We start from the raw sequence: 23,899 nt of genomic DNA on the forward strand, positions 1-23,899 counted from the left end.
ACTGGGCCCGCTACCCAGAGTCCCCCTCACTCTCTTTAGCTGCTCACCACACTTAGCTCCAGCCCCAGCACTGCTGCCACTACACCTGGGTGGCTCTGCTCCCCCCTGCTCTCTCCTTAGCTCACCCCTCTGGCCAGGCAGCTCCAGCTCACTGGGAGGACAGGACCCCTGACCTCCTGACTCCCTCATTGGACTGCCTGCCTGTCAATCAGGCTGACCTGGAGCATTGGCCTCTCCCCATTGCCCCTGGGGACTGTCAGTCTCAGGGTTCCTGATTTCCCATCGACCCTTCCCCTTTCTTTTGGTACTGGGCGCTTGCAAGCCAAAACCCGCCAGTAAATTTTAGTAATGGGCCAACAGTCCCTTTCCACAGAGGCTGGGGGAGCAGAATGAGCAGACACAATGCATAGCACAGACACATGGAACTGAGATCAGGACCCCCATCGTGCCAACTGCTACACAGATCCCCACCTGAGGTTGGGGTCCCGTTGTGCTGCTGGGCACTGCACAGACACCAACGAAGATCAGGGTCCCTGTTGGCCAGGCACTGCACAGACGCACAGAGAGGCTGTGCTCTGAGACCTTACAATCTAAATACACAAGACAGCCAGAGGAAGTATTATTTTTAACGGGACCACTCAGCACAACAAAAATAAGTTTGCTCGCAGAGCTGCAAGCCAATGTTGACTACATCGTTCACAACAGCATGGGGAGGAAAATGCCCACCCACTCAGACAGGAGGAAGGGAGGGATGGAGCATGGCTCTAGCCCATAGGACTCTGGGTAACCCAGTTAATATAAGGTTAACTTTACTACAGATTATCCCCATTTTGCCATTGGAGACACAGGCAAGGGGGAGCCTATGATTCTCATAAGGATTCAAAGGCTTTCCAAATTAGAATGCAAGTATTCCAAGACTTTTCAAATGAGGCAACAATTCCAGTGGGATGTGGGGTGGTAACTTCTTGATGCTCCTTTGAACATCCCAGTTTAAGGCCTGCGCGCCTCACAGATGTTGTACCAGCGTCACTGTGGCTGTTAGGGGGTGATATTGTTAACAATACTGGAACAACCTCTAGTGTGCATGCAGTTAGACCAGTATAAAGGTGCCTCATTCTGGTATAGATTACTGCCCTGCAGGAAGAGGACTAAGGAAGCAGGGAGGCTGTGTGGCCTAGTGGATAGTGCAGTGGCCTGGGACTCAGGTGGCCAGGATTCCTGGATGTGCCACTAACCTGTTGGGTGACCTTGGGCAAGCCACTTCCTTGCCTCAGTTTCCCCACCTGTAAAATGAGGGTAATTCGGCAGAACTGCTTTGAGAGCTATGAATGCCAAGTGTTACAGAAGAGCTAGGTAGCTCTCTGCTACAGGTCTAAGGCATCTCTGTAAATGCTGTGCAGAATAAACTGTTCACTCACCAGACCACTGGGGGAAATCCCACACAAGGGTGGGCAGCTGTTACCTGGTAACCAGAGATGGAGCAAACAACCCCCTGTGATGTCATGATAAGTCCTCCACATCCCCCTCCCCAACAGATAATGTTACATTAACCCACTACAGAGAAGGTGTGAGTGCCTCCTACAGGTACTTAGTGGTGGACAATCCAAGGATGGAAGGGGTATATAGCTGAGAAGGAGGATGGCCCAGCGGGACCTAGGTGTCCTGAGCTTTGATCCCTCTCCTGCTGTAGTGCTGGGTAAATTGCTTTGGCCCTGGGTTTTCTATGAGAGGCAGCGTGGTCTATTGGGGGCAGGGAAGTGACACAAGGAAGCACTCAAAGCCACACAGCAGAGCCAGGAATGGCTCCAGGTGTCCTGAGCCTCAGTCCAGCACCCTAGCCACAGGGCCCACCTGCTTCTGCTGTCTTGGGGGTTGTTATCAATGTAGCACATGCCTTTGTTTTAGCTATGCCAATAGGAAGCCCGCAATGCGACCAAGATGAATGATGAGACGCAAAATAATTCCACCTCCTGCATCAGAGTGAAGATCCCCTCCGTCCATGTAAGTGCAGCCACACGCCCAGCCACACTCATGACTTTTGCTCATCATCTGGATAACGGTGAGCCCTGAAGTCAGTGGCACTTTCTGGGTCCTGTGCCCTCTAGTGCCTTCTGCAATGTCTGAGCCATAAAAAGTCACCCAAGGAGAGCCAACCCTCCCCGCCCCTAGCTCCACTGGGATGAAATAAATAAACAGGGTTATGGTTCCCTTGAGCTTAGGTTTCATGGGGTCAAATCCAACCTGCCAGCACCCCATTAAAGAGCATGGGATGCTGCCTTAATATGTCACCTAGCAATGTCTGCAGGGATGGTGCTCTTCATGACCCCCCCCCCCCCAATATTATCTGGCCCTATCAAGGAAACCCAAGTTACAAGACAACAACAAGATCTGCAGGGATGAGAATGGAAGCTGTGGGGAAATTAGGGACATGGGCCAGATATTGATATCAGAGAACCGTGGAGTGACTCTGCTTAAGTCAATGGAGTTAGGGTCAGATTCTCCTCTCAGTGCCGCTGGGGTAGATCCAGAGTCACCTACTGACTGCAATGGGGGTCCAGGCTGGATTCTGATCTCAGCTCCCCCGGGGTCCATCTGGAGTTACCCACTCACTGCAATGGAGTCAGTCCCCCGGATTCTGCTCTCACTTATGTCTGGTGTAAATCCAGAGTAACTCCAGTGCTAGGGCCAGCTTCTGATCTCCTGAACTCTATTTCAAGGTAGCGAAATCCCACTGAAATCAATGAGGTTGGGGCTAGATCTTGCTTTCGTTTAACCTGGTCTAAAACTGGAGTAACTGCAGATTGATAGCAATGGAGGTAAAGTCAGCGTCTTATCCCACTGGAAACCCATGGCATCCAGATTGATAGCACATTCTAGCCCTCCTTGTTCATGTGTTCTTGATGATGCACCTTTCCCCTTTGGAGAGCCCTTTCCTATGTGGCCACGATTCACCAGGACTTCCTAATGGGATCCCCATATCTCCTCTCGCAGGTGGAACTCAAACCCGGTGACCTGATTGAGATCTTCCGCTCATGCTACCAGCACTGGGCCATCTATGTCGGTGATGGCAAAGTCGTCCACCTGGCTCCTCCTTGTAAGTGCCCCCCTTCCCTAAAGGGGGAGGTGTGTTCTGCTGGAGACTGAAGGTGGGTCCCTGCCATGCGAGTGCCACTGCATGGGAACCTCTCTTAGGGGTATCTACCTGCAGAGGAGCCAGTGCTCTGTGCAGGATTTGGGGATCCCATGCCATGGGAGCTGCAGCCCTTGTGTGCCTGCCTTGGAGGCCAGCTGCATGGACGTTCAGCAGTAGTGACTGCCATACAGCAGAGTGTAGTACTGGCTGCTGGCACTGGGGGGAGCTGGAACTGCTACAGCCCTGAAGAGTGTGGTAGGGCCTACTGCCATTGGGGGACTCTGGAGGTTGCACTACCCCTGGCTGTCACCTGCTGGGGGGGAAGGGGACTGCAGGCGGCACAAGGTGAAGGCGCAGCACAGAGATTGGCTGTATGCAAAGCTTCCTGCTGCCTCTGCTCCTGCAGCCACTGGAAGGTGTGGTTGGGTGGGGGATGCCCACGTATCAGCCACTGTCCCCAGCCTCTAGGGATACAGGGAGAGCTTTGGGGAGATGCAATTTTCCCCAGGCACCGTGGAATCTCCCTGCATCATACCCAGCTCAGTGCCGAATCAATGGATCTCGTTATCCCCAACCCAAGGTGAGCACCCCATGGACGGCGTTGCCAGCGTCCTTGCGGCCCTGTCCGACAGAGCCTATGTGAAGAAGGACTGGCTGGAGGACGTGGTGCGCAAGGACCGCTACCGGGTGAACAACAAGCACGACGAGACGCACCCCCCGCTGCCGGTCTCCAAGATCCTCCGGCGGGCCGAGGAGCTGGTGGGGCGTGAGATGCCCTACAACCTGACCAGCCACAACTGTGAGCACTTCGTCATGGAGCTGCGCTACGGCGTGGCCATGAGCGACCAGGTGGGTGTGAGGGGGAAGGACAGGGCCTCACGCCAGCATGGTGACCATGACCCATGCATCGAACCTGGCACCCCCCAAAGCTACGCACCTGAGCCTCCTGGGACAGCAGCTGGTGAATGAGACTCAGCCCCCCCCCCGGGAATGTCATTGCCTTGCAGCGTGGCTGATGTACTGCAGGGTGCAGTTCCACCTGCTGCCCCAGGATCTCCTCAAGTAGCTGCAGACCACTTGTTACCACTGTCATCAATTCCCCACCCTCCCCCAGTGCTAATTACTATTTGGGATTTGTTTTGTGGTGGCGCTTAGGAACCCCGCTCACTGACCAGGACCCCGTTGCAATAGACGCTGTACAAACCCAGTCAAACCCAGCGTCGGTCCCCCTGCAAAATGAATCCAGCAAGTTCCTTCCCCCCAAATCGATTCCACACTGGAGCATCTCAGCGGCTACCTCTGTTCCCCTGCCTTGGTGCCTCTTCACAGCCCCAGTTGGCTGCCGCTGCCTCCTTTCCTTTCCGTATTGCAGCTCTGTGTTAGTAGCGAGAGGCTGTGAGGGCAGGCGGGGGAGAGCAGGATTCATGCCCCTAGGACAGAAGATCTTAACCTATCCTGTGGCTTCCCTGGACTGGGCTTGTGCAGCAAGTGCTGCTTGATGTCTCATGGGCTGGACGGACGTCTCAGCTCCTACCTTCCTTTCCACCTAGGATGACCAGATGTCCTGATAAAATCGGGACTGTCCCGATATTTAGTTGTTTGTCCCCATTTGTCCCGATATTTTGTCCCGGCCTTTTTTTTTTTTTTGTTGCTTCGGTGGCGGCACTCCGGCTTTTTTTTTTTTCTTCCACGTGTCCCTATATTTTGTTCTTGTCATCTGGTCACCCTATTTCCACCTTGCTTGCCCCAAGCCTGTAAATGACCCCACTTGGGAACCCCCGTGTCTGACCGGCACTTCGTTCTGTTCTGCAGGTCACGGAAGCTATAGCCATGGGCACTGTAGGGGTGATGGGCGTGGCGGCGGCTGTGATCAGATCCATGGCTCAGAGACGCAAGCATCGGAAGGAGTAGCGGCAGATGGAGGGAGGGGGGTTCGTAACCGCACTGGCTTGGGGCGATTAACCCGGCTCTCATCCTTTATCATCAGATTTTCAGTGCAAGATGAAAGCTACATGAAATTTCGTGAACAAAGCTGCCCCATAGATGACGCCCAGTTGTATCCCAATAAACTCATCTTGAGACCTCTGCGTCTTGTTGTCTGGGCTGAAAACATACAGAAATGTGTCTCATAGCTTGGTTGCTTTGTGCTGTGGTTCCCATCTTCTCTCCCAAGCTAAGCCGGGTTGGGCTGGCTCAGTGCTTTCACAGATGATCTCCTGGGAAACTGCATTGATTCAAGAGATGTTCTGAATGAGGTGATCCCTTTCTTATGAGGTGTAAAAACCAAGATCATAATCATGAAAGATCCCAAGGCACTTTTTTGAAAGAAGCTGTGGGGTTTTAACTCTGGTGCCTGGTCAAATTCCCACAGGGATCATTTAATTCTGTCTTCTTAAATTCCTCCCTATAGTTTCAAATGGATACAGAACTCACTCGGCTTCCTTAGCTGGCGGGTAGTATTGCTGTTAAACACTTGTAGTGTTCCACTCCAGAAGCAGCTGCATCTCAGTGCCGGATGAGGGATCTCTATAAATAACCCCCATGCCTCACCCCAGAGACGGCTTCATCTCAGCTTTGGGTGGATAAACAGCACCTGCACCCTACCAGAGATAGCCGCATCCCAGTATCAGAAAACAATCCCTGTGTCAACAGCAGTCATGTTGCATCCCAGAGGGGGCTGGATCTCAGCACTGAGAGATCCCTGTATAACCAGCTGCAGCACAAAGCAATGCCATTGAGTTGAGTATAAGAACTCACTTTGCTCATCTGAAAATGTATTATTTAAAAAATAAATCCTGATTTTTGAGCCAATCTCATATCTCTTTCAGGTGCACTCCTGAGGTTGAACATGCAGGGTTGTGGCAATACTGTAACATTTCTGTTTTAAAATTCATTTATATTATTTCTGGCTATTTCCCTGTAGTGAGGCGGTGTGGTCCCCCGCCGCCCCGGAGAGGGATGAGCCTCTTCGGACACCAAAGTGTGCAGAGCCAGTGAGTCCTGCGCCTGCCCCCTAGACGTCAAGGTGTGGGATAGGAAGTATAAAAGTCCATCCTGAGAGCTCACTCGAGAAGCAGCCACCAGAAAGGCCACCCCTCTAGCTTAGCTCCTGGTTGGGTGACCCCGGTGACCTACGGCGGACCCGAGGACTGGCCTGACCTGACCTGCTAATGCCCGATGCTGACCAGAATCCGGAGGAGCTGCTCAGCCTGCCCCTCGCCAGTTACCCAGAGGACCCCCATGGGGCTGGCCCCCCTGGAGAAGCTGCCCAGCCTGCTCCTCACCAGTTACCCAGAGGACCTCGTGGTGCTTGAACACCCCCCACCCGGAGGATACCGTCTGGACCCAGATACCTCCAGAGTGGGAGTTAGGAAGTAGCCTGGGGGCAGTTGACCAGAGTCTGGCTTCAGCACTGCCAGAGCCTGTGTCAGTGTGTTGCGGCCAGGATCCCCACTGACGCAGCAGCGGGTCTTCTGCCACTGCTAGGGCCCTGGGCTGGGACGCAGAGGAGTGGGTGGGCCTGCGTCCCCCTTGCTACCCAACTTGTGGGTGGGAGTCTCACCCTTCCCCCCGGCCGCTCTGAGCTGAGAGCCTGGGCTGGTTTTTTACCTGCTTTGCTCAGCCCCTGCCTGAGGGCCGGAGCCATTGACTCTCTGTTGCCCCACCCTGACCCTGGGCCTGGGCCTGCTAGTTAAATACTGTTGCTCAGCCCCTGCCTAAGGGCCTGGCCTTTACCTCGCTATTGCCTGCTGACCACAGGCCGGGAGCGAATAACTGTCTGTGTTTGCCTCTATTGCTGCCGCGGCGAGAGACTCCCGTGGCCAGGCTAATTCCCTGTCAGCAACTGGATGGAAGTAGCCAGCAGTGTGGTCCACCGCCACCCCAGAGAGGGATGAGCCCCAGCCACCCCTCTACATTCCCCTTACAGCACCCTGAACATTTCCTCTCTGTGATGGGGTTCCTGGGGTGCAGCCTGGCCTGTGGGACTCTGTCCCTCCAACCTGGGGTATCCTCACACACTGTGACGCTGTATCAAGTGTGACAGACCCAGACCAGTGGGGTACAGCAGTCTGGTAGAGGGCAAATATACTGGTCACTGGATGAGTAGTTTTCTATTCCCTGAGTGACCAGAGCAGGGGCTGCACTAGAGTAATCAGGAACCTGCTAGAACCAGTTAAGGCAGGCAGGCTAATTAGGACACCTGGAGCCAATTAAGAAGAAGCTTCTAGAATCAATTAAGACAGGCTAATCAGGGCACCTGGGTTTTAAAAGGAGCTCACTTCAGGTGGTGGTGTGAGTGTGAGGACTGAGAGTATGTACTGCTGGAGGACTGAGGAGCACAAGTGTTATCAGACACCAGGAGGAAGGTGTTTGGAGGAGGCCATGGGGAAGTAGCCCAGGGAGTTGTAGCTGTCATGCAGCTGTTACAGGAGGCACTATAGACAGCAACAGTCCACAGGGCCCTGGGCTGGAACCTGGAGTAGAGGGTGGGCCTGGGTTTCCCCCAAACCTCCCAATTGACCTGGACTGTGGGTTCTTCCAGAGAGGTAGGTCTCTGGGCTGTTCCCCCAACCCACATGGTGAATCTCTAAGGCAAGAAAATCTGCCAATAAGCACAGGACCCACCAAGATAGAGGAGGAACTTTGCCACACAAGTTACAAATCTCTAGCAGGTACTGCACCTATACAGCCATCCACAGACAGGGACACACCCAACAGAGTTACATGAATGCTTCTCCTAGCCATTCATATGCCATTGATAGGGACATAGGCGCTGACTCCATGGGTGCTCTGGGGCTGAAGCACCCATGGGGAAAAAATCAGCGGGTGCTCTACACCCACCAACAGCCAAGCTCCCCCCACCTCCTTTCTCCCCCAAGCATGCTGCATCCCCCACTCCTCCCCCTCCCTCCCAACGCTTCCCATCCCCCTGCCACCTAGCAGCTGTTTGGCGGCACTTAGGACTTTCCGGGATGGAGGGGAAGAAGCAGGAATGCGGCATGTTCAGGGGAGTAGGCGGAGAAGGGGCAGGGAGGGGTCTTGGGGGAAGAGAGTGGAATGGAGCAGTGTCTCACCCTGATAGATGGTATAAGCAGGTCTCAGCTCTTCAATGCACAGGCTGGAATTCTCCCTCCCTTTGACCACCCTCCCCAGGTCAAAGTCTTTGTCCTCCAAACCTTTCTTCCAGATGATGAGTTGTCGGGGGTGGGGTGAGGCCAAGCCATGATGTCACTTCCCCTCTTTATAGTTTCTTCCAGCTTACTGGAAAGATCTGTGACATGGGTGTCTGCCCCCATTGGTCAAGCATTCTCTGTCCTCTATGTGATCTCTCTGAGAAATCTCAGCTCCTGTATACCACTCCTGGGATAGTGGATTCTCTTTAATGGGCCATCAGCGTGTCTGGCTACTCCATTGTTGTACTTGAAAGGCTGGTTGTGGGTGTTCCCAACCTCACAACACATTTCAGTAACACATACATAGCAAAACTTCATAATGTCACATACAATGACAACACATACAATCCAACAGGATATTAATGTTCAACAGATCAAGACCTTTAACGTGATACCTCACAAGGCATACTTTGTGCAAAACATATCAATTATATGACAGGGGTGAGTATGGGGATTCCAGGGTGTGACTTTGAGCTACAGACTGCCACGCTCTCCTTCCTTGATGCTTACGGCAATGAATCTGCTTCACCTCTGGTCTAATTTTAGCTTTCATTTTCCAACAATGAGCTAAACAGGTTCCCCAGGAACCACAACAGTCCAGTGTCCATTCATGCTACTTAGACGCGATGCAACCACCCAAGGGGATGCCTTCACTAGCAATGTTAAAGCATTCTTGTGGCTGCGCTTTAACATGACTGTGTAGTTGCGGCACCTGCGCTGAGAGAGAGTTCTCTCAGCACTGTAAAAAACACTCCCACTGTCTAAACTGCCATTTTACAGCACTGAAACTTGCAGTGCTCAGGGGCTGTTTTTTCACATCCCAAGTGAGAAAGTTGCAGTGCTGTAGTGTGGCAGTGCAATCAAGGCCTACATCTCTTTTATCAGTTTACGTAGGATTTACGTAGGTGACACGTTTGAATTAGTCAAGGGGAAACTGAAACTGAAATCTTAATTTCTTTAAAACACAAACGCTGAGAAAATCAGCTTCAACATCAGAATTACTTAACAAAAAATGCCACTTAAAGGGGTAAGTACTTACTGAAATGGCTTGTATGCAAGTTATTCTGATATTAGCTTTGTCCTTTATGCATAGATTCATAGAACCATAGATTCAGGGCCATCCCTAGACATTGTGGTACCCAGGGGCGGCTCTGTTTTTTGCCGCCTCAAGCACGGCAGTCAGGTGGCCTTTGGTGGCACGCCTGCGGGAGGTCCGCTGGTCCCGCAGATTCGGCGGCGTTTCTGCGGGTGATCTGCCAGTCCTGCGCCGTCATCGTACCCGCCGCTGGAGCCGCAGAACTAGCAGATTACCAACTGAATAGCCGCCGGCAGGCATGCCGCCCTCACAGCGACCGGCAGGCCGCGCCCCTCCTCCCCCGGTGACTTGCCGCCCCAGGCACGTGCTTGCTGCGTTGGTGCCTGGAGCCGTCCCTGGTGGTGCCCTACGCAGCCCCCCCCCCGGGTGAGGGAGAGGCATCCCTAGGCCTCCGTGGAGGGATGGGGGGCTGTGCCCAAGGTTTGTGGTGGGCAGGACTAGGCTTGGGGGGCAGAGTGTAACCGCTTCTAGCACGAGCTGGTGGAGTGTGTTGGGGCCGGGTCACTCCACTTCCTGCCGCCTGATGATTGCAGGGTGGGCCCGACCCCAAACTCATGGGGCGGCGGGAAGTGGAGTGACCCAGCCCACTCCGCTCTGCTCCCCTGACTTCCAGACTTGGGAGGGCAGGAGGGAGGCTCCCCCAAGCACTCACCGGGAGCATGGAGCAAGCTAGGGCCTGGTCGCTCCACTTCCTGCTGCCCGGTGAGTGCAGGGTGTGCCTGACTCCTGCTGCATTCCCCCAAGATGTAGCTCAGGGGAAGGGGTGGAATTGCGCGGGGCAGGGGCAAGAAGAGGCGGGGCGGGGGCAGCTTTCCTGGCTGGCTCAGCAGGCCGGGGGATCGGCCTGGCCTCTGGAGCAGCATGTAGCTGTGTAGTTTGTGTATGGGTAAGGATGGCCCTGATTCCAAGGCCGGAAGGGACAGTTGTGATAATCTAGTCTGACCTCCTGTCTAACAAAGGCCAGCAAACTCCCACAGAATAATTCCTAGAGCAGAACTTTTAGAAAAAACATCTAATCCTGAGTTCAGCATTTTCAGTCATGGAGACTCCACCACGACCCTAGGTAAGTTGTTTCAATACTTAATTACTCACACTGTTAAGAAGGAACATTTCGACTTTGACAAATTGCCATTTGCAGCTGGAAAAACGTTGCATTGAAAAGTTCTGACCAGCTCTATTTCTAAGGAAGCAGACGGTGGCCCGTGTACCTTTTGGAGGGGATGGATTTTCCAGAGACACCAGCTCCCATTTAGGCACCTAAATGAAAGGTTCACGTTTTCAAAAATGCCCAGACAGCCAACAGGAAATGGGTGTTGCTGTGCCCTAGCCCTCTGGACAATCCAACCAGTTAATCTCTTCACCTCATTATATCCAGGTTCTGATGCACTGAAAGACCATGGGTGGGGTTAATTTAATTACTAAATTTTTATTCAAGATAAATTTTTAACAGCATAAGTGATCCATATGAAAAGAGAGAAATACACAGATAAAGGAATTCAATTCAGGCTATGTGTTATATTGGATAAACATTGTCTTCCTAGAGAAGTTTTATCCTTTTCTTTCAGCCCACCTTTTCTCAGTTAGGTGTTCAGTCATTGATCTAATTCAGGGAGTGTGTGGCTCCACTTCTCTTCATTGTTTTATGCTGGTGTGCCACACTTTTGTGGAGTATAGCCACATAGATAAAGATTCTATTAGGATAGGCATTCCATTACACCAGCCTCATAAGTTGGCTGGAGACCAGGAATCTCTGACTCCCAGGGTCATTCTGTTAGAAATCAGAAATGAAGAAAAGGAAAGTGACCAGGACCAATAGAAAAGAAGAGGAGACAGCTCAGGGCAGCGCTTCTCCCCGCAGAGGAATTAGCGCAAAATCATTATCAAAAGTCTTGGGCTGACTCTGGTGTTCTGTGATTATAAACAGCAAATAAGCAATTTTGATTCCTCTGTTTTGCTTCTTGCTGGAATTAGCCAGTGTAGTCATATAGCAACCGATATAAAAACAATCAAACAGCTGGGTGTGACATGGCTAAGTACTATGTAAACACAAATTACTATGAAGGGGCCTGTTTTGGCTCCATAGGGAAGGAGATGTTGAATTTTGCACCTGAAACAACCTGTTACACACAGAGAATATAGGGTGTTCCTGCAAAATGACCAGACCTACCCTTTGAGCCCACAGTGATTTTTCTGCGAACATACAAGGGAATCAGAGTAGCAGCCGTGTTAGTCTGTATCCGCAAAAAGAACAGGAGTACTTGTGGCACCTTAGAGACTAACAAATTTATTAGAGCATAAGCTTTCGTGGACTACAGCCCACTTTGAACTTTAGGGTACAAATGTAGGGGCCTGCATGAAAACTTCTAAGCTTAACTACCAGCTTAGCTCTGGTCCGCTGCCACCATTTCAATGGATTCCCTCCCTGGGAAGCCTTGAAAAACCTTCACCAATTCCCTGGTGAATACAAATCCAACCCCCTTGGATCTTAAAACAAGGAGAAATTAACCATTCCCCTCCTTCCTCCCACCAACTCCTGGTGAATACAGTTCCAACCCCCCTGGGATCTAAAACAAGGAGAAATTAACCATCCCACTCCTTCTTCCCACCAACTCCTGGTGAATCAAGATCCAAAGTTATGCATCCGAAGAAGTGGGCTGTAGTCCACGAAAGCTTATGCTCTAATAAATTTGTTAGTCTCTAAGGTGCCACAAGTACTCCTGTTCTTTGTACAAGGGAATGTGTTTAGTTTATGACTGAAAATTAATTTAATAATGGAACATAGGCTGTAGACTGGGTGGGACCCCCTGGGTCACTGAGTCTCATCCCTACTATCTCCAGCCAGCCCCATTATATCATCCCAGTCAGAAATGTTGCCACCTCCATCTTCAAACTAAGTGGGTTGTGTGTCCCCACTCGTCCGATTGGGAGACTGCTCAGGGTCGATCTTAGGGAAAATGTGCCCTGGTCCAATTTGTATTTTGGTGTCTCTGGACAGCGGAAAACAAAAGTTACTCCATTTTGAAACCCTTCCCTCTCCTCCCCCCCCTTACCTGAAAGCAGGCAGCTCACATAGACATGACGTCAGGGCAGAAAAATAGCAAGCTTGTGGAAAAATTGCAAACAGTGGTAAAGCAGCAGGTCACGGCATTGAGTGCAGCAGCAAGTGCTTAACCACAATGTTGGTGCACGTCCAAAGTCCTAACTATAGAGGTAAGAGCAAGGAAACCATGGAGAGACAGTACTGTTGCCAAAACTGCTAGCAAGAGCTGCTGTCACCAATAATTCTCCCTATCCCCAATGACCCATAGACAACTGGCCATTGGAAGCAGGGCACTGCTCATTCAGCATCACCTTGGATTGTATAGAATTGCGATTCGGGGTGCTTCTAGCTTATTGCAATAGGGATTTGGGGGCTAATAAAAGGCGTTGTGTGTTTGAACTGCTTGTGTCAATCACTTTTTGGATGGAGGTGCCGTGTCCTCAGGGAATTCCTGAGACCATCTCAGCATAGTGGACCCTTGTGGGGAGAGGGGGTAACACCCCTGGGTCCCACTGCCCCCCTGGATCCCCAGCACTCCTGGCCCTTGCTGCCTCCCTGGGCTTCCCCCTCCTTCAGCCCCCGCTGCCTCCCCAGGCTGCCTACCCCACTATCACCTCCAGGCTCCTCTGCCTCCCCGAGCTGCATTGCCCCGAGCTCCCTTCTGTGATCTCATACCCCAGGCCCACTCCGCTCCTTGCCTCTTGACCATGGTGCCCTGGGCGGTCACCTACATCGCCCACCCATAAGGTTGGCCCTGCGGCTGCTCCAGCACCTCCTTCCTCTGATGGGTAGAAACATTCTTATTTCCAGCCTCAGTTGACTACTTCTTTCTCCAGTGAAAGTCCCTTACCGCTAGCTTTTGAGTTACTCCAAGCCCAGGGCCTCTTTTCCTTTTGTCTCTGATCGCTCAGCAGCTACCCTGTCTCTCTGCCATTTTGACTGGATAATAACTTTTTCTCCTGCAGCGGGCACCCGAGGCCGGAGACCTGATTGAGATTGACCGAGGGTTTTACAAGCACTGGAGTGTCTATGTGGGAAATGATTACATTGTCCATATAACAGGTGAGATGGGTGGCTTTGGTTCCTTGTGTGAAGCATCCAGCAGAGAGAGATGGTGAGATACCATGTGGATCAGGCCATGGCAACTGTTCATGCTCTAGATTCTCAAGTACCTGTAACTAGCGCTGGGGGACATTTTTCATCCACACTTTGTGTGTGGGGAAAAAAATGCAGATTTTATGACACAAAAACATTTGGTAAACTTGTGTTAATTTCACCAAATTGTTTTGGTTAAAAAATAAACATTCAAAACTAAACCCTAAACATTTAGATTTTTTTAGTTTCAACATTTCATTTAATTTTATTTTAAAATATTTAAAAAAACATGTAGACATGCTTGGAAACAACCTTTAGTTTGCCCTAAATTAATTTTTTTCCACACAAACTTTGGATTTTCCAAAAATTTTGAGAATTCATTTTTGGGTCAACCCAAAAACCATTTATTTGTCAGAATTGCCAGCTAATTAAAAAATCCATCATTCACCTACATCTTCTTATAGCCCACACATTGTGTCTTTGTGTTCTGCAAAGAGGTTTATTATGAGGTGGCTAGTTAGAGCCTTTGAACTAACAGATATAGGTTCTTAAGCTCGCTTCTTTAACATAGCACTGAAAGGGGCCTCCTGGGTCATCGAGTCCAGACCCCGCTAGCACAGCCAACCCCCTCACAGAATCCTGGTCAGAAACGTATCCGGCTCCATCTTCAAACAAGCTGGGGGTGTTTGCCCCCCTCCTCCAATGGGGAGGCTGCACCAGAACCTCCTTCCTCTGATGGGTAGCAACCTTCTTCTCCTCTCCAACCTTGATTGATTCCTGGTCAGTTTATCCCCAGTCATTCTTGTGCCAACATTGCCCTTTAGCTTCAATTGCTTATCTTGCTGCCTAGTGTTCCCATAACAGTCCCACTGAGTCCCCCTCCTGCCGTTTTTGCGGTTTTACACAATCCCATTTTTCTATTTATAAAATGTGTTTAAAACTTTTTTTTTCCCCTCTCCACTCTGCTTTGATAGACCCTACACACATACGGGGGAAACTGACTACGTTGGGGGAAACAGTGCATGCAATCGTGCCATTTACTGCACAAAAGCAACAGATCGAGACAAGAGATTTTTTTTTTTCTTCTCTCCAGTCTCTTTTGGTTCTAGTCATTTTCAACTGTCATTTGTGACTAGGGCTGGTTGAAAAGTTTCCAATGAAACTTTTTCCCATCCGAAACTGGAATTTTGCCATGGGGGGGGGGGGGGGGGGGAATAGCTTTCAGTGGAAACTTCCAGAAGGAGAATCAAAACAAAGCATATTGTTTCAGGCCAACATTAATCTTTTCCTCCCTTTAATTTGCCAGGATACCTTGTGTGAGTTCTAGTTCTGGGTCTCTCCTGCTTTCCATTTCCTCATGTGCCCTGCTTCCCCAGGAGGGACAATGGCTGGCACTAGGGCTGAGCTGCAGCAGGGCATCACAGGAAGCCCATGAAAGACCTGGAACTACAACTCCCATGAGGCCCACAGCAGCTCAGATATGTAAGCGGGGAATAGTCCCGCTATTGTGGGGAACTTTCCTGGCTATACACTACCCCAACGAAATGGGCTAGTGAAAGGCTCTGAGTCCTCGCTCCCACTTGCTTTACTCAGAGCCAGGCCTGACCTAGAGGATTCCCCTTTCACTCTCCCACGTGACAGAGTCCTTGTAACCCCAACAAAGCTGGGCCCAGGATTCCTGGGGGGGCTCAGCCCCCAACCTTGTTGTGGTCACTTAGGGCAGGGGCTAGGGTGTCCCCACTCTGGGGTGCTCTCTCCGCACTGGATGCTTCCCTGACCCACTGATCACTACATACCGTTCAAAGCTAATACAATTTTTAGTAAACAACAATCAATTTTTAAAAGAAATGGGAAAGGTTAAAGGAAAACATATAACCCCGCTCTATGGCACGGGGACATCACAACCAGCCGTCTCTGGAATGTAAGGGAAGTTCCACCTGTTCCTCACAAGTCTCAGGCCTTGGCTATGCTGCAGGGACACTGCGGGTTGGACACTTGCTCTGGCGATGGCCATACGCTCTCAGGCTCCAGGTGGAAGGACTCTTCTTCTCAGCATTGCCCCTGCTCCATCGGGGTTACGATCCCCATCTAAGTCTAGCTTGCAGGGCCTCTTGGCTGGGGGCGTCTCCCTGCGCTGGGCCCACTGCCCAGGGTCCCCCTCGCTCTCTCCCCAGCTGCTCACTGCACTCAGCTCCGGATTGCTCCAGCTCCATTCTGCCTCAGTATGGTGGCGGTGGCTGCTGCTGCTCTGCCTCCAGCTCCCTGGGCTGCTTCTCTGGCTCTGGTTGCTACAGCTCTGCTCTGCAAGCTGCTTCTGGGACTCTGCTCCCAGCTCTGACCTGCTTCCTGGCTGCTTGTCTGGCCCCTCTGGCTCTGACACAGCTCTGGGTGCTCCCCAGCTCAGCCCGGGCCCCTGCTTTCTGCTTAGCTCGACCCCACTCTGTCTGACCCAGGCAATTCAAGCTCACATGGATGGGACCCCCCCCCGGCCTCCTGATTAGCCTGCCCGCCCTGTCAATCAGGCTGACCTGGAGCATTGGCCTCTCCCCATTGTTCCTGGGGACTGGCAGTCTCAGGCTCCTGATTTCCCCTTTCTTTTGGTACTGGGAGCTAGCCAACCAAAACACCCTCACTGAGTTTTAGTAAGGGGACAACAGTTCCCTTACAGGTAGATGCAGAGATTAACGCTGACCTGAAGTGAAATGTTTCCATTCAGGGATGTTAGAATTGTTTCATTTTGATCAAAAATTGAAACAAAAATATTTTGGGAATTTTTTGTTGCACAAGCAGGTTTCAGACATTTTGACTTTTCGTTCTGATTCAGAAAAGTCTGATATGAAAGCTGAGAGCCCTGTGTAATCACAGGACTCCAGAAGCTGGATATGAAATAGTTGCCAACTCTCACAATACATGTGTACACGTTGCTAGCTGATATTTGGGGCCTGGCAGGGTTGTTTCTGTTAAGGTGAGGAATTGATGATCTGAGTCAGGTGTATTCTTTGGTACAAATTTGTTTATTGAGTGCAGCAGAAATGAAGAAGCAGCTGGCAGTTTCCTTGCTCAGAACTCCCTGAGTTTGCCTGTCCACTGGGCTGTGTACCCAAGAAGCCCTGGCTCTCTGCTTCTGCTCAGTGTCATGCTCATGACTAGGTCCTGCGTGGATACAAAAATGTGGATCCGCATCTGCCAGAATCAATCTGCATCTGACCTGCCATCCACTAGCGGTCTTTTATGTGTACCTGCATCCACACCACACCCGCAGAAGCCTCACAAGGACTAGTAGCGACGGGGGGGGGGGGCAAGGGGGAGAGAGGGATGGAGATGAGTGGGCAGGGTCTTGCAGGGAACAGGTGGTGCCAGTGCAGGGACTGGAGGTAAGGGGTGGCATAGGGGCAGGGTCTCAAGGAGAAGGAGCGGTGCAGGGGCAGCGCAGAGGTGGAGTCTTGAGGAGAAGGGGCGGTGTTGGGGTGGCACATTGCATGCTGCTCCCAGGGGCTCATGAGCGATGACCATGGCAGCAACGGTACATGTTATATCACAGTGGGGCAAAGCCCTGGCACCCCAACCACTTCAATCCCTGTGACTGGGCGTGGGCCCCACCAGGGACAGCAGGTTTGTATAATTTTTGGTGGTGCCTAGAATGGGTCCAAGTCCCACCCCTCCCCACACCTGCCTAAGGCTCTTGGAGGGAGTTTGGGTGCGGGAGGGATGTGGGCTCCGGGATGGAATTTGGGTGCTGGGAGCAGGCTCTGGGCTGGGATAGGGGGTTGGGGTGCAGGAGGTGGTTTGGGGTGCTGGGTGTGGACTCTGGGCTGGGACAGGGGGTTGGGTTATTGGAGGAGGTGCAGCAGGCAGGCTGCCCTGCGGCTGGGGTGGGGGGCCAGAGAGGAGGACTCCCCCCCCCCAGCCCTCTCCCTACTGGCAGCAGCGAGCTCCGGGGGATGGGAGGTCCTTCCCTGCCCCCCCCCCCTCCCGGCATGACACTCACCCAAGTCCCCCTGGCTGCTGCTCAGGCAGTCCAGCCAGGATAAGCCCTCCCACTGCCAAGGGTGGGGGCTGCCGTGTGGCTCCTCCCCTCCTCTTCCACAGGCACAGCAGCTGCCTCAGGGACACTGCTCCCTTGTAACTGGCAGCAGCTGGCGAGGGAATGCAGCACGGAGCTGCAGGGGGCAGCTGCCCAGGGCAGGCAGGGACGCTCAGGGGAGGCATGCCAGGGGCGGCAGGCAGAGCCAGAGGAGAGACTTGGCCGTGAACATTGGTGAAGCCGGGCCCCCCCAGGCCCTGAATTTGCTGGAGCCTGGGCACCATGGGCCCATACAACTCACCGCCCCTGGACCCCACTGCCTAGGAGCTGGCGGGCTGGAAGCGCGGCCAGTGCTGCTGGACCGGGTCATGATTGGGACACTAGCGCTGCAAAAGGGGCCTGAACTGCTGGACAGGAAGCGGTGCGGTGAGCGGATGCTGGAGAGCCCCAACTCCAGCCTGCCTAGCCCCAGCCACTGGCCACTGCTCCTGAGTGCACTGCGCCCCCCCCGGCTGCCCGAGTTGGACGCTTTTGGCCAGGCACTGCCAGTGAGTAGAGCCCTGCATGGTTGTAGCCACAACTGATCCACTATCCACAAAAACGATCCGTGGATCTCTGTGGATTTGCAAGGCTCTACTCATGCCTCCTTCTCTTGGCTTCCTGCTTCCAACACCCATTGCCTAGCCCCTGCTAAGCCACTTGAGTTAGCTCTGGCCTGGCCATGTGGCTTAGCGTCTTGGGTGGAAGTCCCACTGTCTGCAGCTTGTTTAAACCACATTAAGGAGCTTCATTGCGCCTTCACGAGCCAGAAAGAAGGTGCTTGACATCCCCATTGGCTCCAATGTCATTGTCTTTGGGTCTAAGACCTGCCATGATGGCAGCCATTAGCACCATTCACCATGGCAATATGATGTAGTGGGCACTAGCAGGGACATCTGGAAGGTGGCTGTGGGCTCTGGCCATATGAATGACTTCATAGCCTGCCTTCCTGTTTTCAATCTCCAGGTCTGACTGGAATGCCTGACTGGGGCTTTGTTAGCTCTAGCAACAGCAAGGCGATAGTGAAGAAACAGCCCCTCAAATGTGTTGTAGGGGACTGCAACTATAGGGTCAACAACAAGTATGACGGGATCCGGCAGGTGTATCCGGTGACTGAAATCATAGACCGGGCAGACAAGGAGGTTGGGAAGACACGGACATATCATGTCTTCGCTAAGAACTGTGAACACTTTGCTAATGAGATTCGCTACAACGAAGCAAGAAGTGACCAAGTATGTAACTGGCCAGGTGTGGGTTATTGTTCCCTGTGTCTGTGGGGTAGGCAGGTCCACATGCTGATGCCTAGCAAGGCAAACAGGGCTGAGGGAGGAGCAGGGAGGGGACCGCAGCATGAGGCCAGGACTCCTTTGATGCATGTAAGGGACCTTTAGTGGGTAGCAGATTTCTGATGAGGTGATCATCGAGGTTGTTCCTTTGCTGACTGAAATTTCTACCAGGCCTGGCTTAAGACAATTGAGGCTCTAAAAACACTATGACCAGCACTAGCCCTTGTCCCTCTGCAGCATCAGCCTTCATGCCTCCTGCTGCCAGGCCCCAGGCCATCACAGTGACATCACACATGGCTCCCCAGCAGCCCCTGTGCACCTCCCATTGCCATCCTCCACCCCTAGTACCAGTCTTCATGCTCTCCCCCACCTCAACCCCCTGCTCCGCCACAGACTTCCTCTGTGACCTTGGGCAAGTCATTTAGTCTCACTATGCCTCAATTTCCCTAGTTATACCATGGGGATAATGGCACTGCCCTCCCTCCCAGCGGTTTGTGAGGATAAATACACTATTGTGAGGCACTCAGACATGACAGTGAGTGGGGTTGTACAAACACCTAGAAATACCCACTGAGCTTCTCTGAACAAAGCAGACATCTACAACACACACAGCCTGACGGGTGGATATTTTTCCAGCCTTCAGTTGATGCTCCATTTTAGTCTGAGCTGTTTGCCAATATTCAGGGCCTTGCTGGCTTAATTCCATTAGGAGAAGAAATTGGTAACACAAGTCAGTCTTACTCTTTGGTGCAATCCTGTGTCTTTATAAAGAATGCACAAAAAGCCCAGTTTCCCTGAACACAGTAGGAACAAACATAAGCACTGACTTCCTCTGTTCCCGCGTTGTGCTCTACCCCCACTCCACACCAGGCCCTGCCCCATTCCACCCCTTCCCCCAAGACCCCACCCCACTCCTTCCTGTCCCATTCAACCCCCTCCCCTGCCTCTTCCTGCCCCCGCTCCTCCTGCATGCCGCTGAACAGCTGATCACGGCTGGCAGGAGGCGCTATGAGGGAGGGAGAGGAGCTGATCTGCAGGGCTGCCCATGGGTGCTGAGCACCCACTATTTTTTTCCCGTGGGTGCTCCAGCCCCAGACACCAATTCCGTGGGTGCTCTGGGGGAACAAACAACATTTGGCAGTTCCCTTGTTCAGAAATCCAAGCCTGTTTCAAGCAAACTCTGTGCCCAAGAATCCCTATCTCTCTATTCCCTTTTAAGGTCATGCTCCCCCCTGCATCTCTTGGCTTTTGACCTCTCACACACATATGAAACCAATCAAGCTCCCAGCCCTCCGTGTATGCAATCAGTCCTCCTCCAACCACTTAGCTCAACTTCTGATCAGCCCTGCCTTGGACCCTGACTTCCTATTGTTTCAGCTATCACTATCTAAAGGACATTTAATTGCTCCTTCCATTTAGCGCTGCCCCAACCCCACCCGTTCCCTGCCCCCATTCCAACCCCTTCCCAAAGTCTCTGCCCACTCCCTCCCTGCCCCTTTTAGACCCCTTCCCCAAATCCCCACCCCGGCCCCACCTCCTCCCTTGAGCGCGCCGCATTCCCCCTCCTCTCCCCTCCCTCCCAGCCGAGCAAAATAGCTGTTTTGCAGCGCAAGCGCTGGGAGCTAGGGGGAAAAAGCAGGCAGACAGTGCACTCGGGGGAGGAGGTGGAGGCGAGCTGGGCGGGGGGGCAGGGAGCTGCCGGTGGGTGCAGACGCACCAATTTTTCCCCGTGGGTGCTCCAGCCCTGGAGCATCCACAGGGTTGGCGCCGCTGATTGGTCTAAAGCTCAGTGGCAGCATTAACACTTCCTGCATAATGCTGTCTTCAGCCAGCCAGGATTGTTATCTGCAGCATTGACATTCAATAGGAGAAGCCTATTGAGACAAAGTGCCCAGAAACAGGCTTTGAATGAGCAGGCTGCACTCTGGGAGATTCTTGAGTTGTCTGGAGTCTGCCTGACTAATCGGGGATTCTTTTTGTTTCCAGGCTAATACAGCTGTTGCAGTGATAATGGCAATAGGTATTCTGATTTTGTTCCTTTGACAACAGTAGCATCGTTAAACTTCTTCAGCCCAGAAACACTCCACCCTGTACAAAAGATACAGCTCAGGGCCATGCTGTGGAAACCAAAATAAATTTGAGACCTCAGAATTACCTCATTAATGTGTCTTCTGTTACCAGTCAGTGGCCCAGAGTAGATAATAATTGTTGGAGTATTATCCGAGTATCCCCATGCACCAAACTCAGGAGAACTGCTGCAGATGGAAGGAGTGGGGTTCATACCGGCTCTGCCTTGGGGCATTTAAGCCAGTTCTCAGGCTGTTTTCAGTGCCAGACAAACACTAAATGAGATTTCAGGAGTAAAGTTGCTCCACAGACTACGCCCAGTTAGAAGAGTAAATCACTCATTTTGAGACCCAAGCGTCTTGCTGTCTGGGATTAAAAGACAGAGTTACGTGGTTTATAGGTAGCTCATCGTGTACTGAGGTTCCACATCTCTCCAAAGCTAGGCAGGCATGGAGCCAGCCCAAGCCTACATGGGAGACATCCTAGGAAATTGTACTGATTCCACAGGGCGTGTTCTTCTAAAGGAGGCGCTATCTTTTTGATGAGCTCAAGCTTCAAGGTGCAGCATAACTGCACTAATTCCATTGTGTTCAGAGTCTTTACATGGACCTAAGGATTAGCCAGTAGTCTGTGATATAATGTAGTTAAAGTTTTATTCTATAGTTACAACCCTTTATTAGCGATTTACTCTTCTAATTAAAGATGAGTGAGAAGAGGAGGATGTAGCCCACAGCTACCCCAGCCATTTCCTCCTTGGAAGAGGGTCACAGGGTAACTCTGCTGCTATTCTATGCCTTGGGGAGTGAGACGGGGTGGAGCGACCCCATGCAGTGCGGGGTGAGTTCACTCCATCCTTCAAGCTGCCCTCTGTCTCAAGACCATGAGACCTAAGGGCAGAAGTCCATAGAGTTGACTTGATCCGCAGGGCTTTAAGGCCCAATGACTGGAGCCTATGGAATCGCCTTGCTCCACAGGGCAATAGGGTCACATGACATACGTCTGGGGGGAGGGGGAGCCCTAGTGGCCAGAGTCCATAGAGATACCCAGGGTTGCAAGGCAGTAAGGCCCGACGGTCAAAGTCAATAGAGATACCCTGGGCCTACAGGGTAGAAAGGCCTAGCGGCCAGCATCATTAATGATACTTTGGGTTCACCGACCGCAAAGTCTAGCAGCCAGAGTCAATGGAGATACCCCTCTGGGAGTGGCTGTATAGCCTAGCAGCTGGAGTCAATAGGGTTGATCTCTGGGTGGGGCTGTATAGCCTAGCGGCCGGAGTCAAAGTCACCCTCCGGGAGCTCACCCCGTCACACACCCTCCCCATCAAAAGGGCACCCAGTGGGGGCTATTGTTCTCCCCCCTCCCCACCTATCCTCGAAAAAAAAAAAAAAAATTGGCATTGGCATGTGCTTTCCCAGGGCGATGTAGTACCTGAAAGTCATATCATTGTAGAGCAAGATACCAGCGCATGATTCATGGGTTTGTGTCCTTCATACTATTTAACCATTGCAGGGGCGCATGGTCAGTGATCAATCCGAACGTATTTCCTAACAGATAATACTGTAGAGCTTTTATGGCCCACTTAATGACCAAGGCCTTTTTCTCAATAGTGGAGTAGCTTATTTCTCTGGGGAACAGCTTACGATTTAGGTACCGCACAGGGTGTTCTTCCCCAGCTACTTCCTGTGATAATACTGCCCCGAGGCCCACTTCTGAGGCGTCGGTCTGTAAAATTAAGGTTTTCTGAAAATCTGGGTGTATTAAGACCGGTCCGCTGGTCAGTCATTCTTTCAAAGTCCGCAGGGTTGCCTCACACTGGGACCACCATTGGACCCTCTGAGGTCGTGAATTTTTAGTTAGGTCCGTCAGGGGGCTGCAAAGGTAGCAAAGTCTGAGACGAAACGCCGGTAATATCCGGCCAGGCCAAGGAACTGCTGCACCTGCCTCTTCATTGTTGAGTTGGGCCAATCATGCAGGGCCTTTATCTTGTTGAGCAGGGGCTGTAGTTGTCCTCCCCCTACAGTGTACCCTAAGTACGTCACCTCGCTCTGCCCGAGGTGACATTTTATAGGGTTAAGCATGCTGGACCTACGGCCAAGGGCTTGGAGTACCTGGGTTAGGTGTTGGAGATGGTCTTCCCAACTGGTGCTGTACACAACAATGTCATCAATGAAGGCGGTGGCGTATTGCTCCTGGGGTTGTAACTACCGATCCATGAGCTGCTGGAAGGTGGCTGCAGCTCCGTGGTGCCTGAATGGCATCATGATAAACCGATACAAACCAAAAGGTGTCGGGAAGGCTGTGTTAGAGTGAGAGTTCAGCGTCAGGGGGATTTGTCAATATCCTTTAGTCAGGTCTAGAGTTGACAGGAACTTGGCCCCTCCTAGATGTTACAAGAGTTTGTCTATTCATGGAATGGGATAGGTATCGAAACGGGAAATTTCATTCACTTTCTGGAAATCGATTCAGAAGCGCACTGAGCTGTCTGGTTTGGGTACCAGGACTATTGGGCTTCATCATTCGCTGTGCAACTCCTCTATTACCCCCAGGTCCACCATAGTTTCTAATTCCTTCCGCATGACTTCCCACATCTTCTGAGGCAGGAGCCTATGGGGATTGCGGACCTTCTGACCGGGTCTGGTAGCAATAGGATGACTCGTAATCACTGTTCACCCTGGATGGGATGATAAGACATCGGAGAAATCCCGCAGTGTACCCTGCAATTGCTCCCATTGGGCTTCAGTTAGGCCCGCTCCCATTGCCACTGGTGAGGCCTCCAGCGGGTCATCAGCGAGCGGTCCCAGCTCTGGCTCGGGTGGATAGGGATTGATAAATAGGCTCTCTCTAGCCTTCCACACCTTTAGGAGGTTGACATGATATGTGTGAGTTGCCCACTGTTGTCCTGATAGTCGGACCTCATAATCAACCGGCCCGACGAGCGACCTTGA

At 52.0% G+C, this 23,899-nt stretch overlaps 2 protein-coding genes across 2 annotated transcripts; both read left to right on the forward strand.

Moving 5' to 3' along the window:
- Positions 1 to 1,938: 1,938 nt before the first annotated feature.
- Positions 1,939 to 5,177, forward strand: LOC117880007 (phospholipase A and acyltransferase 3-like). The gene is made up of 4 exons (XM_034775635.1): positions 1,939 to 2,001; positions 2,956 to 3,094; positions 3,714 to 3,982; positions 4,946 to 5,177. Exons 1-4 carry the CDS (start codon positions 1,939 to 1,941, stop codon positions 5,042 to 5,044), a joined length of 570 nt encoding a protein of 189 aa, XP_034631526.1. The 3' UTR covers positions 5,045 to 5,177.
- Positions 5,178 to 9,208: 4,031 nt separating this feature from the next.
- LOC117880008 (phospholipase A and acyltransferase 3-like) lies at positions 9,209 to 23,899 on the forward strand. The gene is made up of 4 exons (XM_034775636.1): positions 9,209 to 9,334; positions 13,409 to 13,505; positions 18,568 to 18,833; positions 23,861 to 23,899. Exons 1-4 carry the CDS (start codon positions 9,320 to 9,322, stop codon positions 23,897 to 23,899), a joined length of 417 nt encoding a protein of 138 aa, XP_034631527.1. The 5' UTR covers positions 9,209 to 9,319.

Source organism: Trachemys scripta, chromosome 7 (assembly GCF_013100865.1).
Source record: "Trachemys scripta elegans isolate TJP31775 chromosome 7, CAS_Tse_1.0, whole genome shotgun sequence".
NCBI lineage: Eukaryota > Metazoa > Chordata > Testudines > Emydidae > Trachemys > Trachemys scripta.